This window comes from Bacillus rossius, chromosome 1 (assembly GCF_032445375.1).
Source record: "Bacillus rossius redtenbacheri isolate Brsri chromosome 1, Brsri_v3, whole genome shotgun sequence".
In the NCBI taxonomy this organism is placed as follows: Eukaryota; Metazoa; Arthropoda; class Insecta; order Phasmatodea; family Bacillidae; genus Bacillus; species Bacillus rossius.
In genome coordinates this window covers 85,895,471-85,919,164 of record NC_086330.1, presented here as the reverse complement: position 1 = coordinate 85,919,164, position 23,694 = coordinate 85,895,471, and the positions used below count along the sequence as shown (strand labels likewise).

Here is a 23,694-nt window from a genome sequence, read left to right as displayed (position 1 = left end):
TGTACAGATGACGACTTATTGGTGAGTCTTGTGAACCTATCAGGTCTTCAGTGCTTCTTATTATGTAATCATAGTTAATGTGGTTAGTGACCATTGGAAATGTTATACATCACACACATTACCATGACAAGAATTATCAAATAACTATTATATAAATAAAGATAAATTTCCAAGAAACACTTTCACCATGACAACTTAGTGTACAACCAGTCATGCTGGTGTCATAAGCGTAAAAAGCGAGCAAATGTCATGCTTAAAATTATAGGCTGTATTTACTTTACGTAATGAGTCTATAAAAACAAAACCAAAATTTCTTGAGGTTGAATAGCCACGGGGGTGGAGGGATATATAGCCTAACCAATTCCCCCACCCCACCAACAAAATCTATCATTTCTACCAACAAAAGAAAAGAATATGAAAGAAAACAGCGAGCAGATTAGTTATATACCCCTCCCCCGTCATTAAGCAATTTAAATTCTGCCTAAGTGATGTAAAAAGCTCTTTCATGGAGTGTTTGTGTTTAATCTTTCAGAGAAAATGTTACTGAAAATATCTACCTGAAGCTTAATAAATTTACTTTTAAATTTACTAGAGCCAAATACACCACTAAAAACAGTAAGTTTATATCCAGAGGTTTATTTAGCAATGAATAAAACAAGTCTATAGCAAAATAAGGGTTGAACACCCCGCCACAACACGCCAGTATTGTCGAGTCAGCATCAAATATAGTATTTTATTATAACAGTGTATATAAAAAAACAAATTTGTGCCTGCTATACTCTTAAATATTATAAGTTCTTACACCTCCAGATAACAAACTTCTGTACGCTTCTATAATTTATTATTTCTATATTCCGATGCTCACGTTCCTTACCGTACCGGAAGCTCACTAAAGTCCAAAGAGCGCATGCGCCGTTGTTCCACTATTTTGTTATAGAAATAAACAGGTTGGCTTTCATTAAGCATCTCGTTTGTATTTAAATTAGCAATAAATAACCCACGTCATCGTCAGTAACGTGATAAGTATTTGGAAGAAACGCGCGTCTGTCGTGTCCAGCAGCAAGATAGTGATAGCGGTAAGTCGATAACTGTAACGTCGTGAACTCGTTATTACCTGCTGTGATCGTGTTTATAACTATTTGGCCTCAAACACGCCCACAAACAGTGGCTCATGTAAAACTTCAATAAAAAGTGGACACGTGAATGGAAATGCCAGTCGAACCTGTTTCCACTCACCAGCGATACTGCGTGCTTGTGTAAATACAAATTAAATTTCTCTTGGAGGTCAAGTGAGTAATGCACTTCAGATTTCAGGGTTGAAAACTTTGATATTTCGTTTGTGGCTAACCCGAATTTTTAATTGTATGTTACTTTGATGAAAACAAAAACATCTTCATCAGTTTGGTGCGGGTACATTTGTTGTTCTTTTGTGTAAACATTGCTATAACCCCCTAGTTGAGTATTGTAAGGTGATTTGCTTCCATGTTTCTGTACCGGCAGTTGCTGTACGTGAATGAGATGAATTAAAGGTTGTGACTAAATGAGGAATGTTCTACGTAGACAGTATGTTGGTGTTCATAACATTTGCCCCCAACTGTTGAACCATTATGTATGTATCGTCCTACACATGAGAACAAGTTAGCATATCTGAGATACATTATTGAAATAATGTATATATAGTCTTTGCTGCATTAGGGTTAATGTTCTGGTTTGTGTTTGGGTTAACATAATTATGTATGTGATGTAGCATGGGTTACCTTGTGGCCAAGAACTTGTCTTGGGGTGAAGATACCAGGCTGAAATTAAATGTGAATGAAAGTAACATTGTCAAAAGGTTAGGTTATCTTCATAGCAATGTAGAATATTATCATTGTCATGAGCAGTAGGGAACCGATTTGTTTTAAAAGATGGCGCACCCAAAATTTGAGTCTATTGGGTTGTGAGATACTACAAATAATGGTAATTCTTGATGAGGGTGACAAATTAAAAGGAAAATTAAAAGATAACCAATCTGAAAAGTCATTATTTAATGTTAAACATTTCTAACGATTGTGTGGATGGGCATTGTGTCATTTCATGTACTTTACCAGTAATTGACCCTTTTTTTTAACTGTGGGTTAGGTTATGTTATATTAGCCACATTTAAGTAAAATACTGTAAATCAGAGATATACTGTAAATAGAGATTAGGTCAGCTAAGTAATATTATAAATTAGTATTAACTATGCTTTATTAATGTAGCTGATCAAATCTAATAAAACCTTTTTGCAACAATCACCAATAGGCCTACTACGAAATACGAAAAAATATTAAATAACTTGCCTGTGTAATGATTTAAACCTGTTTTCAACATTTCAAACATCATGTGAACACCCTTCCATAAAAATGCACTGGAAAATAATTTTTCCTTAGGTAATGAAATGATACAGACATCACACTCCCTTTTTACAGAATCAATAGTAAAAACTTAAGGAACTAAAATAAAAAAAAAACTTTTCAGGTTTGTATTTGCATTTTTCTTTTGATGCCCTACTCTTTTCAATAATTACCTGAGTGATGGTATATTCGATAATGTCCCAATGATGTCTGCAAGACCAAAGATAAATGTTGTAGGTAGCTACACTTATCTTGGTAATAAAAAATTAGAAACTAAAGGAAACTAGTATTTTCAGCACATGTGCCAGTAAACAAAGTGACTCAGATTTGTAAACAAAGTTATTTCCTTGTACAGATTTTTAAGGCTACTCATAAGCATTGTCAGTTATGCTATCGAGAAAAACATTCACTGAAATGGCAGACAGGTCTCAAGGTCATGTGATTCATACACTGAAAGGCTAGTAGCAAGGTAAATGTCATGGGGTAAAAGTTTTCAAATCAAAATGATAATTAGATTGCAAATATATGTGTAAAATTTTGGGCTTAGAGGTAAGAAGATATGGAGTGTGTGTGCAGTCCTTGACATGTTGAAAGTTGAAGTTAAAATGAGAATGACTCAATCTCTTATTTCCTTTATAGATAACAAAACATTTATGTTTATAATGGAGTTTAATGCTAATAATATCTGACTTTTTTGTTATTATATTGTTCGGTTAACAGCACTCACTATCTACTTGATGACATTTGTATGATTACATGTAGCGCGTTCCTTTCAAGCTATTAAACAAACTTATATCATTAGCCTTTATACGGTGTTTATTTGTTTTGTTATTTAAGTATTGTGTTTTCACCATTTGTTCATAGACCCACTCCATTGACTAATGTCTTCATAGGTTAAGGTATTTGCTAGGTCACAATAATATTACTTTAAAACTCTCTTTTGCAACTTTTCAAACAGCTTGGCCACCAAGTTATGATTTGATTCTGCTAGAGTTACTACCAGTGTCAACTGATCAACATTCTGAGCTAACTTTTAAATTGACTATGTGGTAATTTTGTTCTGCAAAAAAAAATAGCTTGGCTTCCAAAAAAAAACCTTACTAGGAATTTTGGCACAAAAGTTTGTAGTCTCGCCCACGAAAGTGTGCGTTTAACTCCTTCAAGTGAGAAGTAGCTGCATAAGTAAAATATGTCTCTGATTAAGATATATTGATGCCAGCTAAACACACAGAAAAAAAGTTAACCCCGTCAGTGATTGAAAGTAGTAGTATCGAAAATTGGGCACCATTGCAGTCCCTTGAAAATATTAATTAGGTACTTTACTCAGAAGGAGATTAAGTTAACATAATTTATTCAGTAAACAACAGATTTCTGATTTTCTATCTCAATATGCACAGAATTTGACATTATTTTACACAAAAGAAAATTTAGTTATAAGATATTACCTAGTTATAAATTACTTATTTAAAATATGGGATTATGTACTAGTTAAATATAGCTAACATTCAAATGCTGTACTATTGTAGTAGTGCAATTGATGAGACAGTTACCAATACAAGAGTGTTGAAATCTTTTCTTTAAATATCAGTTAGAGTCTACAAGCTCCTCTACTTCAAACACTTGAATATCAACATTTCAAAAATTACTTAACTTAGCAAAGTCGATAAAGATGTTATTCAATAATGTCACAATAATAGTTATCTCTGATATCCTCTGAGTATATGGGGAAAAAAATCACTTAAATAGGCTGTAAAACAAATGAGAAACTACTATGAAGAATTAAAACAGAAGATGAAATCATGCTTCATTTGAATGTTAACAAATGAACTTGTATCATTACTCAAAATTACACATTACCCTACAAAAATAGCTATAAAACAAAATTTACCTTATTTACATACCACATATACAATCGGGGTTCATCATTTTCCTACATTAGACAATGATAGTTTTCGTCTAGCATTGATTACTGTGATATGGATCCTACTCCACACCACCAGGGTGATAGGACTGGAATCCGCCGAAGTTTGGAAACAGGGCACGATGACTCACGGAGTGCCGAAATCCTTCTACAGCAGCAGTAGACCACTCCCACTCCTTAACTCTGTTCTGAGGTTGTCTATGATTCACCGAAGTATCACCGTCCTCCAATTTTCACTAGTTGAAGTCAGTTCTTAAATCTTAAAGCAAACCTTAACAGCTGGGTTTTTACGTGGTCCGTATTGATCTTGATTATTCAAATATTTAACGAAACCAGTAAAGTCATATATTTGTGCAAATATGGTTCATGTAACTGGTTTCCACTTCCAATGCACAACGGGTTTGATCCACATCAGTTAAAATATTTTATTTATTGTGATTCAAAGTTCATTTCCCCACATATATTCTTGCACATACACAAATAAATATATATCTTACAGCAACATATAATGCTTACTTATAATTTGTCATTTCATGGGCAGCTTCTTAGTAATTAAATTGAATATATTGTAGTAGTGAGCCCATTCAAGACAAAACGCTTCCACTTATGTCAAATGCAAGCAAGACCCTCTATTCCAAATGAAAATCTTCAGTCCATCATCTTTATTTTTCATGCTAATAAATTCCTAACATAACAGTGCTCATTGAGCAATACACTACAAGTCCAAGAATTATCATTTTACAAAATAAAATGCCTTACGATTAAAATATTTACATACTGTAGTTGTAGTTAAATAAATAATCAAAATTTATAATTTTTCTGTGTAGAGATTTTCCACAAGTTACTTGGTTAATTTCTCAAAATAGTATTTTTTTAACAATCTTATGGAATTGGACAAAATAAAGGTGCAAACAACCAAGAGTAGCTTAAATTTTTTTTCAAACTTAAATAGTTTCATTTATTTTGAAACTACCTGATGTTCAACATACGAGCTGATGCAAGTGTATTTAACCTTAATATTTTTGATATAGGTTACACCAGCCTGGCTAAGCCAACCTAGGATCAGCAGGTTAGAGTGGCCCCCTTCTGTGGACCAGAGAGACGGTGTCATTCCTTTCAATGTTCTCAGCACACAAACACACATGTTGTTAATTTCATTTTCATTAATAATGTGGAATTTTAGTTTTTAACATTTTACCTAATTGATGGGTAGTACATACTATTTTACATACTTTATATATATATGTTTAGGGTGGCCAGATATCTTCTTTTGCCTGGACATGTTCGCCTTTTATAGCCTATTTAACTGTCCTGGCAGTTTTTAAAGCAACTAGTAAATGTTCTTTTCTTTTTTTCAGTAGAAATAAGACAGACAAAATTTCTGCTATTATCATTTCATATAGTACATGGTTTTAAAGTCTGCCAAAATAATGTTATTATTATTATTATTATTTTTTTTTTTTTTACTTGAAGACACCTACTATTCACTAAGCCAGAATAATCTGCATTTGAGCAGCTTCTGATTTTATGTTTGAAGTTGTAAAAAAAAAAGTTTGGTTAAGTTAATTAATAAATAGTACTCTAAAATTTTGTTAAAGTATTTTTTATGGGATGGCATTGGACACTTAAATGATTTCTAGGCCTATTAAGTGTTTTAGCTGAATAATAATCTAACCTTACATCATCAAAGAAAAATTTTATGTTGTACGCTGGTAACCATATATATGTTTATCTCTAAAATGTACAACTTTTGTAATTTGTACCACTTCAGTCTACAAACAGTTTAGTCTAGCATCTCTATTAATCATTATTCAATATTAATAAAAGTGTTTGGTGACAGCCAGGGACGGAGCTGAGCTCCGTCATGATTCCTGTCAGGATCTGAGACCAGGTGATCTTGATAAGCGATTGGTCTAATGACAACACTTCCATCGAGTGAGTGGGCAATTTTCAAGAGTATGTGTGTCAAATAAGTGTTTGAAATTGGGATGGAAAAACCACTTGTAGAAAATACTCTAAAGTATATTGTTTAAAGGTTTAAACGTTCAATGTGACTTTTTGAGTTTACAGTGAAATTAACTATGTATTAACTCTAAATATGTGTACTAATAGAACACAATTAACCTTTTAATTTCCCTGTAACTTGGATAGACATTTGGTTTTTACATAAAGTTTTATTTCTCCTGTTTCAGAACCGCTGTAATGGTTGCTGAGAAAGCAATACAAGGAACTTGGGTGAAATAGCTGTTGATTGTTAGTGTTGAAGGGGTTAGTGCTTACTGTGCCTTGACAATGAGTGCCTTGTGCCACTATTGCACCATGGACTAGCTAGGGATGATGGTGTCTATTGAGGGTGGAGCACAATGGTGGTAGGAATCTCATTCTCGGTTCATGCACTCGTAGGTGACGCCTGGGGGCATGGAGGCGTATGGTAGCGAGGTCTCAGGACAGAATGTGTCGGTGCAGGAAGCTATTCTACCTCCCGGGGCAGACTTTAGTGCAGAAGAGCCATCCAGTACCAAGACATTGGCACCCCAGACGCCAGTGGTGAGCGAGCAACAGTCCGCAGTACAGACAATGCGACAGCAAACAGCTTCGTACATCGGTGCAGCGCCGATGCCGTTCACGCAAACACACCTGGACGGCATCAATCTGGATGATCCTGCTGCCAGCACCGGTGGGAGGGTGCAGAAGCCACGGTCGGGTGCGCGGGGGCCCTCACGCGCCCTCACCAGCCAGATAGTGACGCAGGATGAGATAGCGAAGGAACTATTGGAGCGTACGCTTAAGAAGTACACGGTGCCGGAGTTCCCAGAGGGCGGGGACTATTTCTTCGCGTGGAAACTGACTCAGCGTTTGGCAAACCGCCTCGCCCCGGTCGATACCAGCCCCACCAAGATGGAACAGGAGGCCAGCAGTGGGGAGTTCCCCGTCAGCTCGGCGGCCATCCCAGATGACAAGGAGCTCCTGGCCATCCTGGAGGGAGACGGCATCAACGACTGGATGCCGGAGACCAAGCCCGCACCTAAGCCCCCGCCTGCGCAGCTTGCACAGCCCATGCCCTTTAAGCTGGATCCAGAGCTGGAACGCCAGCTTGCACTCAAGCAGCTCATGGAAATGCCCATCAGGACCAAGAGGAAAAAACCCAACGACAAGAAAGAGAAGCAGCCTCGGAAACCTCGCATCAAGAAGAAAAATAAGGACCTCTCGAACCGTGCAGTATTACAGAACAGTGCCCAAAAAGGTTCGCAGGCGTCTGCGAACATGAAGAAAGTTCGTCGAAAGAGAACTGATGTATCAGAACCATTAGCCAAAAAGTTGATAGTTACCTGTGCGACACGTGGCAAGGCTGGTGGAATCACTATACCGAAGCTGCAGGTGAAGCAGAGCTTGAGCAATGGAGAAGTGCACACAAGCGTGCAGAGGGGAGCAGTTCATGGAACTGCAAAGTCTATAGTTGCAGGTACTGCTGCTGTCAAAGGCCGGGCATCTCATCCTCAAGTATCCAACTGTACAGGACCAAGACACGTCACAAAGACGCGTGTACCTGAAAGTGGGCAGAACCTAAGTTTACAGGATGGTGATGACAGGATCACTCTACCGAAGCCTTGCTCCACCAATACCATGGTGTCCTGCGACATACCCATGGTACCATCGCCACGGTTGGCTGCGCCGCCAAGGACGTACGGGAGTCCCAAGAAACGAACATTGAAGTCGACTGATGGGAGAAGCGCGGTACAGCACAGTGCCGCTACAGTATGCTATAATGAGACCAAAGATACAGCAAAACCAAAAGAAGTACTACTTGTGAAGACAGAACCTGACGAGAAGAGTGCATCTGTGGACTGTGTGGGAAATGACGGTGGAAAGAAGAAGAATCGCATGAGGGAAGTTGACCGTCTGCTCATGGACGAAGGTGCTATCAACTTGCTGTACGAGGCAGAGCAGGGAGAGTCGAAGCGGAGAAGTGGGTTGGAGAAGGTTTCTGCTGGACAGAAGCGTCCCATCTCTCCTCTCAAGTCCATAAGACGTAAGAAGAAGGATTTGTTACTGAAGACTCGGCTGGTGAAAAATGCAGTGATGAGGTTGAGTAGCTCGCCGTCGTCTGCGGGACCCCTGGCACTGCGTGCTAAGCGGCCTGCAGGTCACTCGCTTCCCCTGCCAGTGACTCCCCCGCAGCGAAAGCCATCACTAGACTCGCAGGGCTCCATGTGCTCACCCTCCCCCACCCCCTCCTTGCCATGCTCACCTCGTCTGCAGCTACCCGCAGAGGCATCACGCATAATACGCAGACACTCATCCAGCAGCAACTTTTCCAGCCGTAGTACCAGCCCCATGCGGCGCCCCAGCATCGATCAGGAGGAGCCCCTGGTGCCTGCCCCCATCCGCAAGAAAGGTGTGCCCATATTCGTAAGGAAGACGGGCAAGGTTCAGACTTACCTGGGCAAGCAGAAACCGGTCCGACACAAGTTTCTGGCGGACTCTGGGAAGGCGGCAGTGCAGATGGCAGTGGCCAAGCTGCAGGAAGCGACTCGGAAGCAGGCGGACGTTCGAAGTAAGGGGTCCGAGATGGCGAATGGCTCCAAGAAGATCAACTCCCTGGACAAGCAACGACTCAAGGCTCAGATGGCGAGGAACTTCCACCGTGGCGTTGAGAAAGGCAAACTGCTGAAGATGAAGCGAGGCAGCACAGACGACAAGCGAGGCAAGAAGTCTCTTAGCTCGTCCCCCTGCAGCAGTCGTTCGTCTAGCGTGCCACTCACGCCCAGCGCCAAGAAGGAGGTGCGCATGGCTGTCCCAATCAGCCCCGGCGCTGCCAGTGAGTACCTCTGTTTGCATAGCTACTCATCTTTCACTCTGTAATGAGACCTTGAAATAACTTTAACTAAAATATGTATACAGTAAATGATTTCTTCCTTGATATCACTTAATAGTATGGTTCTATGTGTCTGTCTTCAATGGTTCTGTAGACAGCATTTAATGCTCAAAAAATGAAAACTCTTCACCCAACCTTTGTCTTCCCCCCATCACATTCCTTCCTCTTCTACAGTTCCATCGCCTCTCAGCTGCCCATCCGTCCGTGACCCCCGTGACCTGCACGAAGCGTGGTTTACTTTCACGTGATACTCGGGGCCACCTGTCCTCATGCAACATGTGAGTCCTTGCATTCGCTGTGTGCTCACTTGCTGGTGCTGGCGTGTGCCCCAGGCTACTCGGAGCTGGTGCACACCCTGGAGAGCCAGCGGCGCGACGACCACGGCAATGGCAAGCAGCGCTCGAGCGTGCGCCAGAACACGGGCTCTTACCACTACCGAGAGCTGTGCCTGCGCCGACACGGCAGTCTGGTGCAGTTGGTACTGGCACCCGTCTCCACCCGCATGAAGAACGCCTTTAACGTGCAGGTGTGCAGATTTGTACAGGTTGACGAATGTGTTTTGTATAGTTGTTTCACAATTTTTTTCCCATTGTTTATGAAATTATAAGTTTAATCACGTACAACTTAATTTTCCTTTCATCAGTTACAGTGGGAGGTATGTCATGCAGCATGTTCGGGAACACTTTAATCTTTAATGTTTTAGTAGTAATTTTACCTAATTATTGAATGTCAATAGAGTTTTAACGAGAAAAAATAAATTAATATCCAGTTCAGTTGTATTTGAAAGAAGATGTATTAAGTTGCTATATTAAAAATACAGATGAGCATTTCGTAAATGTACCTGTGAAATGAACCTGCTAGGAAACTGGGAAACTGAACTGAAATCAAAACTGACAATGTGAACAATACACACCGGCAGCACAGTAATGAAACTTAGTGGCCAAGGTCAGGAGTTGTAATCCACACAATAAAGCTGAAAGCAAATGGCTCAGTTGGTGCCAGACTTCAGAATGTGCGAAACCATAGAATGCGAGATTAAGACTTTCCACTGTATTTTTTTTGGGATCATATTTTCATTTACAGAATTTATGAATTCAGTCACTGGCTAATAATTACGTATTACATCGCTATTCAGGCAACACTGAAATGATAAAAAGTAAATAACTTACTATGGTAAGTGGTAATAATTACAGTATCTATTTTTTTGTCAACTTTAAAAATTGAAATATTCAAAACATTAATTTTTATAAGAAATTCTCATAAATTCAATGAAATGGAAAATTTCTATTTAAGTAAATATTCAATAAGTGACAAAGGAAACTTCATGTGGTTTAAATGAATATACGACACATTAAAACACTGTTAAGATGTTTTTCAAGGAACTGGATGTTAAAAACTTATTAACAGGGAAAACTTCTTAAAATGAAAATAGTACAGATCAGTTGCTACATAAAAAAAATTCAAATGACATTGCAATATTTGTTCAGCTTTCTCTTTTAAAATTGACCTGTTTGTGGGGATTCCATTACCACAAATTATTGTTTTTTAGAAAAAGTCTCGCATCAAACTTTTAAATGTTTATTATAGACTTACATAATTATTTAAATTTATGAATAACGTTCTTAAGTGACCATGAAAACTACACATTGGAGGCCCTCAGAGGCCCAGATGCAACCTGTACAGTGGTTGCCTTTCCAGTTTTATTTTTTATTGGTAGTAGACACCTGTAGGAAGGCCCTTATGTATTAGCTCTATCATTACCAATGGCCAAAGTGGGTGTGAAAAATTAATGTTTGTGACATACCATGAAAACCACACAGTGGAGGTCCTGAGAGGCTCTGGTGCAACCTGTACAGTGGTTGCCTCTCAAATTTTATTTTTTAATTATAGTAGACACCTGTAGGAAAGTCTATCGGCATAATTGTACACCTGGGACGGTATTTGCCTTAGTTGCGTGGAATTACGTAAGCTGTTGTTGTCCCAAGCTCTGTACATGACGCACCCGGGCGGCCAAATAGATCCAGTAGATAGAGCTGACTTCAGCACAGTTAGCATTCTTGGTACCAGTTTTATCCTCTACAGTTATTTTTTTACAGGATTCTTTAATTTTGCTTCCAGAGTATTACCAATTTTATGAATATTTTCATTAAATTCTTTGTTAATACATGTATCTAAATATACTGGATAGTGTATTTTATTTATGGATTATCTGTGAATAAACATTTTTACTGTGATGGAACGAAAAAAAAAAATTATGAATGTAATAGCTCCCGATCGCAGCGGTGTTGTTCTTTGTCACAGATGACCGAAATGAATTCCAAGTTAGAAAATTATAAACAAAATATTGTTAAGATTTACCACGGGTTCGTAAAGGATAGCCCAATTAAAGATTTTTTTACACACAGTTTTGTTTATTGCCACTACTTATGTCACAAAAATCTTCTAAAATGGAAAATAATTAATTACACTTAAAGAAAGGTCTATTCCCCAGTCACTCGTTCCACACACCTCGCTGGGCCGCACCTTTGGCGCAACTCTCGCCGCAGCACCCCTCGTGGGTCTCCGCCGCCGCACTCCACCGCCGCCGCACTTCCCCTTCGCCGAGGATCCGCTCGACTCCTCGCTCGCAACTTCGCTCGGGACTCCGCCGCGCCCGCGACTATCGCCCGGAAACACCACCGCGGGAACACTCCCGACTCCACTGAACTCACTCACTCCCTGCCCTGGAACCTTCGTCCAAGGACTTCGCCACTCTGCCACACCCACGGCACTATCGCCCGGAAACTCCGCCGCGGGAGAACTCCCGACTGAACACTCCGAACTGACTCCCTCTCGAGGCCGCCGTCCTCGTTTTATCTATCAGCCGCAATTTCCAGAACTTGCGAGCGCGGCCGGGGCCTGTCGCGTCATTCCGCGCTGACCCGATGGCAGAAATCTCTCGAAACACGTGTCGGCGGCTCGCGTAACTCCACAGCTGTCAGATTTCAGTTACGTGTCAAAGGAAGAGCGCCGTGCGGAGAGTGGTGGGAAGGAGGGGGGGAAAGCAACAATCCTTTTTATCTTCCAGGCGTGCGCGGCGCATATCATGTTGCGGCAGCCGCCAGCCAGCTCTGCACCTGCACGTGTCCCGGCCTTGCTATAGTTCGTAACAATATATTGGGAAATTGGTGAAGCACATGCTACAAATTATGACCGTTCAAATAAATTTTTTTTTGCACTAATACTTTCAGAAAAAAACTTTTTTCCCCCTTCAATCACGTATACAATTTTTCACTATAATGAGTTTTCTGCCCAAGACGAGTTTTCATATCCTGAGTTTTTTTTAATTATTTTAGGTTTTTTTTTTACCAGGCATAGATGTTTTTTACCGCAAACCACATGCAAGATGTCCGTCGTTCCTTTAAGCAGTAGCAGGTCAACCAATCTTGGAGCTGGAATACATCTGTACACATGTTTTACAAAAAATTGTGCACAATTTACAGTAAATACGGTAGAGGTCTGGCAAAAAACAGAAATCATAGTGGGATGATAAATTAAAATATTCATCATTACATTCACCATATAATAATTTTTACTACAGTGCTTAACAAACAAGGAAACTGTGATTAGTTCCTCAAATTGCTGTACCAATTGCGTCAAATATTACGCAAACAGTTCAATGAATGGCTAGTGGTTTTTTTTATCCCTCGAATAAGGAAATGATGAACAGATGGAATAGCCTTACAAAGTTGATACGAATGCAGCAGATGAATGGTCAAAAAATATGAGGTAACAGCATGCGGCATGCGGCTCAGGTTTTGATGATCATGTTTGTTATTGGTTTAGAACAATTGTTTTATAGTTTACTGTTAAATATAGTTTAAGAGTGTAAATTTAGATAAACTTTATTACATAATTTTTTTCATTGATTAAATGGTGAACGTTATGTTGTTACATACCTTGCGGCCCGGCTAACACATAGAAATGTAACAATACAAACAATGTTCTTTAAGAATTTATGATTACGATGGTCGATTCAGATGATATTTAGTTACATCAAAATATGTTTTAAATTGGAAATGAAAGAGTTTATTGCATTACTTTTTGTTTATTTCGTTTCAAACCAAAGAAACGATAGTTTTTTCAGTTACATGACAACACAATTCAGACAAATTTGGTTCTAAAGCTTTGTTACTTGCACAGTTTTTGTTCTACAAATTTTTTCGAAGTCCTTGAATTTTGATAGGATGAGGTCCAAATACATACCATACCAGACATTTTTCTGTTGATGGTCGTTGAGTCTTGTCGCTCACAAAAAAAATAGAATTTATTACTGTCCCTTGGTTAGCGATGTAACTCAAGATACGGTCGCGCACTGACCGAAGTCGCGCGAAGTTGGGCCGTCGCCGACGCCTAGGGCCTAAATTTCTAGTTACATGATTCCGAAAAAATCTTTAGGTTAAAATTTACGGCCTGGCCCTAGCCCCTAGGCATGAAATTTTCCCTTAGTGCAACTCCATAATATTGTGCGAGTTACCTGTTAACTGTTCTCTATATCAACAAAAAAAATATATCCTTCACCTCAAACTTATTCTTAATATTCTTATGACCCATTTTGCAATGCTACAATGTGTGAGAAGCATCTATGAATGCAAAGGTTTTGAATGAGAAAAATTAATAACATTGTGGTACATGGAAGTGATCAAGGGAATAATTATTTAAACATTATAAATGAAAAAACCTATTATGCGGGAACTTCTAAAACGAGTTTTACTGTACTAGCTTGAAGTCTAGAATTTTATCTTATAAAAAAGTGAATATTTAACCTATTTTGAATGCATTATTTCAGTTTAGTCTTTCAAGACGCCCTCAAATGTAATATGCCCATAAAATATAAAATAGATATAGGGTGACAGAATATACTACAACCTCTCGTAAAAGACAACTTCAAACAGAAGATTACCTTAAACATTATACAATCTCGAGTATAAGACATTTAATAATGTAAGAAGACCTCCATTGTATGTCCAAATTGATTATATGTAAATCTTGATTATACAAGAATTCTGAATGTAAAAACAGTCGGTCGGATATAGAGTGTCTTTGTAACTTAAAAAAACATATGATACAATAAATTTAGGACAACGTGCAACCAAAAATAACTTAAAAATTAGTTAGTAAATGACCAATAACAGGTAAAAAAATATTACTTTTAATTTCAGTCTTGTAAAATTTCATGATTTGAAAATTTTTTATATAGAAAATTTTCATAAAAAACACATTATTTACTTTGCAAAATTTTATATAAAAAAAATGTACGTGTTAATGATCAGTTAACCAAGAAGGCATAGTAGAAATTTGAGAAATATTATTATAAATATTTATTTTCTGTAACTGCTAAGTTTAGTGATTTTGAAGTTAAGAGCCCTAGAGCTGTCTGCCACCCACAGTATATTGTTTGAGGTGTACTGCAGTGAGATGCGAGGCCTGGGAGCTGTGTGCGGGCTGGTTGTGACAAGTGTGTGTGTGTGTGGCAGGTGCTACGAGAGCTGCGCGAGGTCCTGCAGCAGCTGCGCAAGGACGAGGGGTGCCGTGCAGTGCTGTTGACTTCGGCCGGTGGTCCGTTCTGCCAGGGCATCGACCTGTCGTGCCTGCTGCATGCGGTCCCGGAGCGTCGCCGAGCGGCCGCCCTAGAGCTGTCTGCCGCCCTCAAGTCAGTACCGCTCGACACGGGTTTACAAACTATGTTCCGTCAGCTTTTAAATACCTGGCTCTGTTGTTGTCTGTTCATTTAGTCAGGGAATTTATTATTGGTCTGGTAAGGTCATGGAATTTTCTTGTTATCATGGTAAAGTCATGGAAATTTCCAGTCATAGAAATTTCAGAAGAAAATGTCAAGCTGTAATCTGCCATCCCAATTTTTTTTTATATGTAACATCTTAGCTCGCAGTATACAAGTAATTTCGTGAATGGAACGAAAATGTTGAACCATTGTGCTGCCATGTGTGGCAGATGGCAAGAAACCAAATTTCACAAAGCCAGAGATAAGCTTTATAGTATTAACTGTTTAATGAATTTTAACAAGATGGGCAGTATTGTAATAAAATTCAGAGTTGAAAATCAGGTGCAAAGCAGGGGTTTGTATTTGTTTAATTATTTTTGGCTTTTATTGGAGCCATTCATTACATAGTTTAAGATTTCGCTCTGCAAATGAAATTATTTAGTAATCAACATAACTGCTCCGGCAGCGAATTCTTGCTGCGAGTGCGGAAACTTTGTGTGATTTGCTTCAAGAAATTTAGTTAAAATCGCAATTTGCATATACAGTAGAACCCGTTTATAGTGAACCCGCCTATAATGAATTCCCGTTTATAGTGAATTTCCGTCTCGGTCCCGGCAAAATGATGTGAGGTTATGTATTAATTTATTGGATATAGCGCACAACTTTTGTCAATGTTGATACGTTTTCCCGTGTACCACGAACAAATTTTGCCGACATAATGCACATTTATCTCAAATATTTTCATATAATTACAAGTATTTTTACAAAACGTCTATTCTGGATCACATTAACGTTTTTCTCCCCAATATGCTACTCCATTGTCCACTGTTCATAATATAAACAAGTCGTAATCGCGTGGCCTCGGTAGACTACGTGTAGCCAGAAATGGTGCTCAGTTTGGTGAAAATAAAAAATAGTTTTCCCTGCATAGTTAAAGAATGGGCGAACGCGTGTACATTTAATAAGTTATCAAAATTAAACATAAATTACAGCCACACAAATACGTATGTACATTATAGCAGCAAATTCAATATTTTTACGTCTCATTTTTATCGTTCACGTTTCGGACATTTTGATCGAGTAAGGTTTTTAAGACTACCATTAGATAGAACTCTGTGGGCTAAATTTTTCCATAGAAAGTAAGAAATTTTCGTTCCAGCTTTAGCAACTGCGATACTAAATGATATGTAGTGATCTTTGATGCGCCAGACTCGTTATTTTTCGTTTATTTACTTTTGACGGTAAAAAGAATTTCGTGTTATTAAGCTGCAAATGTGCTTCAATAAGAAATACGAACATAAAAAAGGGTGAAAAACGCGTTAAAAAACGTAAGGCATTATCTGTGCGAGATAAAGTGGACATTATTAAAAAGGTAGACTCCAACCCCACTGTCCCGCACGTGTTAATATCAAAGGAACTGGGAATTGCAACATCCACATTAAATACAATATAAAACAAGCTGAACAATCTTCTTTCTCAAGCTGCGAATACGTCACAGAGTATTAAACGCCTGAAAAAAGGAAAATACGCCGATGTCGAAGAACCATTAATAGAAAGTTTGTACATGTGTAGTGTATTAAAAATAATATCTGCATTTGCTCATAAAACTGTTGCTTTGAGTATTTTCATTCGTTCTTTTCTTGGCTTAGGCCTATGTGTAGTTAAGATTATGCTTTTGAGTATGTATTGCCAATATAAAAGTTTTCCCAGATATAAAGTTTCCCCTCTATAGTGAACATATAAACTAGTCCCGTCAGATTCATTATAACAGGGTTCTACTGTACTTATTATGTTCTACATTATTTTCAAGAATTCTAAGTTAAATTTGGTGTCCAAGTTTTGTATTATAATTCTACAAGAAATTGTTTAGTACCAAGGTTAGATGTTCATACCTGCCAACCCTCTTGCTTTAGGCGGGAGTCTCCCGATTTTTTACCCTTTCTCCCGCCCTCCCGATTTGTCATTCAAATCCCCCGTTTTTTGGTTCTGTTTCTCTTGAAGTTTTTAATTAATGCAATAAATTAAAGAATTAATATGTTTGTACCATTTTTCCGTACAATCGTATAGTAACTACGGTTCGTACCATAACGTGTAATTTTAATAGCCTAAATGCCCACAATTGTCGGCTAAAACTCTTGGTTAAGCGTACATCTAAGAAAGAAACGTAGTTATATACGATAATTATGGGAGCTGTTTTGGTACACGTTCTTCATTGGTGTTTGTTAGCCAACCAGAAAAAGGTTTCATTTGTTTTCCAAGATGGCGTTATTTGTCAACATTGTGAACTGTGTTTTCGGTGGTGTTGGTTTGAAATAAAGACGGACTGGATTAATAATGAGTTTATGATACCACTGTTTACATTCGTGCCCAAATTCACTTCGGTTTGTCAGCCGGCTATGTGTGAATTGTTTGTTCATCCCCGAACAAATTCACCTTTTTTAGCGTCTGTGCTCACATAGGAAGTGTAGAAGTAGCATTATAGTACAGTCTTCAAATTTATTCAACGGTGTATTCATAAAAATATTATTTTGTGAAAGCAGTTGCGTTATGAGTATTTTGTATGCGTTGTTTAGTTATAGGTCTACTCCGCAATAGGGATTTAATAGAAATGGCGCTAAGTAAGCCTACAGTGAAGTATCTTGCTGTGTACAAGAAGACATTTAGTGACGAATTTCCGTGCATTTTGCAATCGAGGAAAGGTTAACATGCTGCATTTTGTTCTTTGTGTCGTGATTTTTCCATCTCGCATGCCGGAAAGGGCGACATTGTGAAGCATATAAATACGAAGAAACATGCCATCAATGCTAAATGCATATAGCATCAAATCAGAAATTAGACGTTTTTCGTGACACAAGTCGAAAAGAAGATAGTGGGACAAAAGCAAAGTGTTTGTTAACGTATTTTATTTTAGAACATAATTTGCCCATTGCTTGTGCTGATCATGCAGGTTTACTCCTTAAAAAAATTTTCAATTTTGTTGGGGGGAACAAGTATTTACTCCACTAAAAAACCTCCCGCTTTTGAGGAACCACACATAACTTAGAAAGTCACAACTTAGAACTGTCATAACTTAGAAAACTTGGAAAAATCCACGTAACTTAGAAACACACAATTTAGAAAGATCATAACTTAGAAACACGCAATGCAGAACCACACAACCTAGAAACGTCGTAACGTAGAAAGTCACAACTTAGAACTATCACAAGTTAGAAACACACAACTTAGAACTGTCATAACTTAGAAACACGTAACTTAGAAACACGCAAAGCAGAACCATACAACTTAGAAACATCATAACTTAGAAAGTCAACTTAGAACTATCACAAGTTAGAAACACACAACTTAGAACTGTCATAACTTAGAAACACGTAACTTAGAAACACATAACGCCGAATCACGTTACTTAGAATTTGAATGAGAAGGCGTAAATATTTGGAAAGGACTGTAGTGAGAAATATTTTTGTTTGCATTCCCCGCATTCAGAGCTGCACTCTTGTGGCTAAACAGTTACTTTCGGGTTCAGTTTGGTTCTCTGTGTATAGATGGTGCTGTTAGTTCCACACATAGCTAAATTGACTTCAGCTAATGGTTTGCTCGCCATATCTGAATGACACGTTTATTTTATTCCTGTTTTCAATGATTAAGATTTAATTTGTGTTAGTAAAACAGTTTGTTTTGTTTGTATAGCTATAATAAATTCGCTGTTGACGGAAATTTAAAACGAAATAAAAATAAACTTGTATTATCTCATTTACTTTCGTTGTAGCGTCATTAGGTATTCTTCTCTCGAAGGTTACATTAGTGTAATTTATTTAATATAAAATTTTTAGTTTTTTAAATGTAGCGATAAATATAATCTTGAGAATATAAATACAGAATGTATGTAAAATAATTGTTAAAACTTTAATAAGTGAGAAATTACGTAATGAAGAGAAAGCAGAAACATTAATGTTCAGACGCAGGGTAGTTATTAAATCTTTTTAAAACATTTTTAGATAAAAAGCTTTGAAAATTTTATATATGAGGAACATAAAAATTTAATTTTTCCATTTCATAAAATTTATACCAAGGTACTATTTTTCTGTTGATTTCCGGGGCAATACTGCACAAGCAATGTTTACTGGGGATGCAGAAAACTTTTGGCCAGACAGCTGGTTCCAACATGACGGCAAGGTTATAGGAGAGGTGGTAAAAAATAAAGATTCATGAAATGATTTCGAACCTGAGCTTTCGCGTTTTCGCTACCTCGTTGTATTATACGTAGTGCATTTCCGAGTAACACTCATTTCTTGATGTGAGATAATGAAGTATTTTTACGGGAATTAGGTTTTAAATTTAAAAGTATATATTTTTTTACAATTTTTTCTTTGTTACTTTGATTAATTTATTGCTTGCGTAACCTATTTTCATAGTTGTAAAATAAAATTCGATAACTATTTTCCTTTAATATACCTATTCATATTTTTGAATGAGTTACCCGTAGTTATTTATAACTATTTTTGACTAATATTATAAAAAAAATTTTTAAGGGTATTTTCCGTTTATATATTTATTGTTACTTTGAATTAGTAACAGTTTAGGAAAAATTGCTGTTTCTTTTCTTCGGCTTGTAGAAGTTTCAATCGAGTTCATATTTCAGCGTGACTCATGTGGCTGAAAATGCGGGTCGATCTGCTCGGTGTGACCTACGTTATGCCCTACGTCTAAATGTCTAAATCAGAAATGTTACTAGTTCTCGCGGACTTTCTCTTCCATCACGTAAGATTGCAGAGTATTTTGTCTACAGACTTTTAAGTTTCCAATGTCTTAGTAAATAAGTTGAAATGTACGTACTACGGCAGCTTCCCCCCCCCCCCCCCCCCATTTTTTTAATAGTAAAGTGTTAACAATATAAGTACGGTTTTTCATCATTTAATGATTACATTATTTTTGATTTCGTATTTCGCACAATAAACTTTAAAATGTAATATTATGTATTTTAATGGTTCTATGAAGAAAAAAATCCTTTCTTTTTAATTTACTTTACTCTAAAAGTAAGAACTGTGTCAGGTGTTTTGGACGAAAATTTTAAGCTCTATTGCTTGCAACCAGATAACTATTTACTGTACTCGACTTTGAATTAACACTTTCACTAATTCATTGCCAAGTGCGAGTAGGTGAGTGGAGAGGCATTATTCACAAATGAGTTAACTAATTGTTTTCTTGAGAAAAATGCTGTGACACAATTACTTAATTGAATGTCTGTGGTTGGTTATGTTATGTGTAGACCTACATTACATTATCTGTGGCTTTTTGCCTCATAGTGCTACACTCCATTAACTAGTAATTTGAACATATTCACTTGTGTTATTTTGTCATATTTTGACTCATTTTTTTTGCAGCTGAAATTAACAGAAGGTCCACCATTTTGTTTCTGAAACTTTCCACCATCTTAAAATCGAATGCCCCAATTCGTTACGGCCGCAATCTGGTTTTTCCATCATCTTGTTTTTATCTGCCGGAAGTTGTCATCTTGCTTTTCTTTCTTCTCCTGGAGGTCACCATCTTGGATTATGTAATGTCTACCATTTTTGTTTCTGCTATTTTTTCCTAGTGTTTGTCAGCTACTCTATGTCTCATGTACATAAGTTCGATGTTCCATTACCTACTAATGAGGTTATGACCCTTATCGACATATTAAATTTAATTTTTTATACTGTATACATAGGCAGTTAGGCGATTCGAACCATGGCAGTTCTGAACTCTGGATTAGAAACATACACCTTTTACCACATGACCATCGAGACATTTAACAGACTGAGAATTATATAAGGTATATATAAAAAATGTAGCAAATTCGGACTTGTAATTTTTTTCAATATGGTGAAATAAAAATATCAGAATTTGTTAGAGGAAACTGCCGCCATACTTGTTTTCAATTCACAATAGCAGGAGCGCGAGTGTCACGTAGTACACCAACCATATGCTAGAGGGCGCTGCCAACATCTTTGTTTTCAATTCTAGCTACCAGGCACGTTAGTGTCCAGTATGCTATGGAGCGCTACCGCTATGTTGGCAAGAGTGCAGGAGTATTTATTGCAAGAATGTTGTCACTTCCGCCATCTTTTCGGACATCATAGCCGTCATATTGTAATTCTGTAATTATTAACCTATATATCCGGAAATGATTCCAAAAATTATAAAAAAAAATTGTTCATTAATGTAATGATTGACCCGACTGATTTGAGTCTTTGGTTCAATCCTTGACCAATACAAATAAAGTTTTATGTTTAAAATTTAATTTAATTAAATTCATTTAAAAATACAAAAAAATATATACTTTCCTAATCTATCAGCTCCTAGTGAGCCGCAGATGTAGGTTTGATCGCCATATTGAAATTCTGTACTTATTAAATTAATAATCGAGAAAAAAACGACAAAATATTAGGAAATTAGCCAAATAATATAGCGATTGAATCAATTGATTTCGGTCCTCGGTTCGATCCTTGGTCGATGCAAAAAAAGGGATTTTAGACTAAAAAATATTTTTTTTTTTTTATTTCTCTCTTTACTTTCTGACAATTCGATAGTTGGCCTTACAACGAAACGTCTCTCTAGACAGGCCGTATGACAAGCGTCTCCACACCAAGAGTTTTGGAAACCCCTTCAGCTTACTCATGTACCATTTCAGGTATAGACAAAGTATCCCGAACCAAAAGATCTAATTCATCGGTTCTCAGCATACTGTTCGAACAGATCATTTACAATGTCAGCCTTGTAGGCCAAGCATATCCGAACCACGATGTATTCGTTTTCGATACTTGTTATGTTTTTACTGCTGATAAAGACACTGCACCCGTTAAAGTCTCCACTAGCATGTAAACGACGATGGTAGACCTTCCACAATGATCTCTACTGACGATAGTCAGCATTACTGTTGTTATAGGTGATAGGTCAGACTGAACTGAAGAACCTTCAATTGCTGATGGTACATACGTCATCAAGGTCTTCGCCATTGTTGCGACTGCTACTGTCCAGTCCGAGTAAAGATTAAAATCAACAACTCCAAATTGCTCTGGCTTCCACAGCTCCAACTGGCTACGACGGCTACAATCGCTACATCAGCTCCAACTGGCTACAACGGCTACAATGGCTCCAACTCTCTACAACAGCTACAACTGAATTTAGCTCCTATTGGTTTCAGTCATATTTAGCCCGAAATTGTCTCGATTGCTGAGAAGGCTTTTTTGTTACTTATTATTTTGTTTGGTGACGATTTTTGCATATTTTAGTTAGAAATTGTAGTGTGAGAAAACAATCTTAGGCGATAAATTAAAATACGAGAAATAAAACATTTTTTCCAAAATACAAAATATAATTTATTTTTCAATAAAACACAGTTGCAGGTAAAACAAGGCATTATTGTACTATCCCATACATCTTAGTGCATGAAGTATAGTACCTTTTTCTTTAGTAATGGATATATTTTTAACATTTTGGGAAGCAAGTAGAAGTCTTAACGTATCGACCAATATTTTAGGATCTTCTCATGTTGTGTAATCAATCTCTTCTGCTGCTGCCTCCATCTTCTTTACGCTTTTACTGCCAATTTTCTGAGAAACTCGATAGTCTTCTGTTTTAAAACCAGCCTCATAGTTATTATAATCATAATCGTCCCATTGATCATCACGGAAATGATCAGAATTGATAATTTTAACATGTCGCTTCCATCGTTTAGGTCTCAGTGCTTCATTACAATTGTCGATCTTGTAAGATTCAGGTGCTACAGCTTGGTCTTCGATCTTGAAAGGTTCAAGTGCGTCATCACGTTATTCGAACTTGTCGAACATTGTTTTCAGTTATGCAAAGATGACTTGAATTTGCTATTGATAAATTTTTTTTTTCATTTCCATTAAAGATGCTACTTTCTTCGTTAGCATTTAATTTCAAATAATTAACGAAATCTGGGATAGTGTTGTCTTTATTTCACTTTCTGGATGTTGAAGCACCGTTCTTTTTATCATCAGTTAGCTTGGTTGTACAGATCTTGTGATGTTTATTCAAGATATTTCGTCAACTAAATGATGATGAGTGCAACTAAATAATTTTTGGTAATGACCCAAAATACACTCGCTTCTCTCATGACGTTTAACATTTATTGCAAGGTAAATTTCTTGCTGCAATAACTACACTTGTGTCCGTTCGATAACGGCTACAGAAATCGCTACGGAATCCATGCTAGCTTCTGTGAATGTGGTCAGAAGCATACTAAGTGTTCCAAACTAAAACAGACATTCAAGTAGGAATTTCAGTAAACCATCAGCTAGAGTTAATTTTACATTTGTTGAAAAATTCATCTCCAAGTAGATCTGCTTTTCACCAACAAATGTCTCCTCATGTAATTGCTCACAGTGTTCTTGCTTTAAACATTATATCTGAATCCATCTAGTACAATTTACCTTGTATAATAATGCAAGTATAAAACATTCGTTATTTGTTATGTTGTAAAAGCGGTCACTGTTTTAGACGAGATGCGGGATGCTCACTCACGATCGGAATAGAAGGAGAGCTTTGCTAGACCTCAAGCAGAAGGAGAATAGTCTTGCATGCTGTGGTTCTCAGCTGTTTTAATACATAGAAATTGACTCGGTGATAAATCTAATTTATGTGTGAGTTTCACCTGATTTAATTTGTAGTTGTAATTTGGTAACAGGAATTCACTAACTAAACGTAAAACTGAATACAATTGCATTTCTCATATCGAAAGTAATTTGGTAACAGG

General features: G+C 37.4%; 2 protein-coding genes across 13 annotated transcripts in view; one reads left to right on the top strand and one right to left on the bottom strand.

Annotated features, from left to right (window-relative positions):
• The window catches only part of LOC134539051 (enoyl-CoA delta isomerase 2), a 45,558-nt gene extending 44,231 nt beyond the window's left edge, over window positions 1–1,327 (bottom strand). The window contains exon 1 of one of the 8 annotated variants that reach the window (XM_063380770.1): window positions 1,237–1,327. Coding sequence is in view for 3 of the 8 variants with exons in the window: in XM_063380804.1 (XP_063236874.1) it covers window positions 875–966 (92 nt within the window). In the remaining 5 variants the exon portion in view is untranslated. Of the gene's footprint in view, window positions 1–557; window positions 703–802 lie in introns of those variants that run through there. The other 7 variants (XM_063380763.1, XM_063380804.1, XM_063380753.1 and 4 more) reach the window with 7 other exon arrangements.
• Window positions 878–23,694, top strand: part of LOC134538935 (uncharacterized) — a 77,022-nt gene continuing 54,205 nt past the window's right edge. Inside the window, exons 1-4 of one of the 5 annotated variants that reach the window (XM_063380555.1) lie at window positions 878–1,076; window positions 6,489–9,115; window positions 9,505–9,698; window positions 14,689–14,864. In XM_063380555.1, the coding sequence (XP_063236625.1) occupies window positions 6,715–9,115; window positions 9,505–9,698; window positions 14,689–14,864 (2,771 nt within the window). In that variant the 5' untranslated portion in view covers window positions 878–1,076; window positions 6,489–6,714. The other 4 variants (XM_063380561.1, XM_063380587.1, XM_063380569.1 and 1 more) reach the window with 4 other exon arrangements.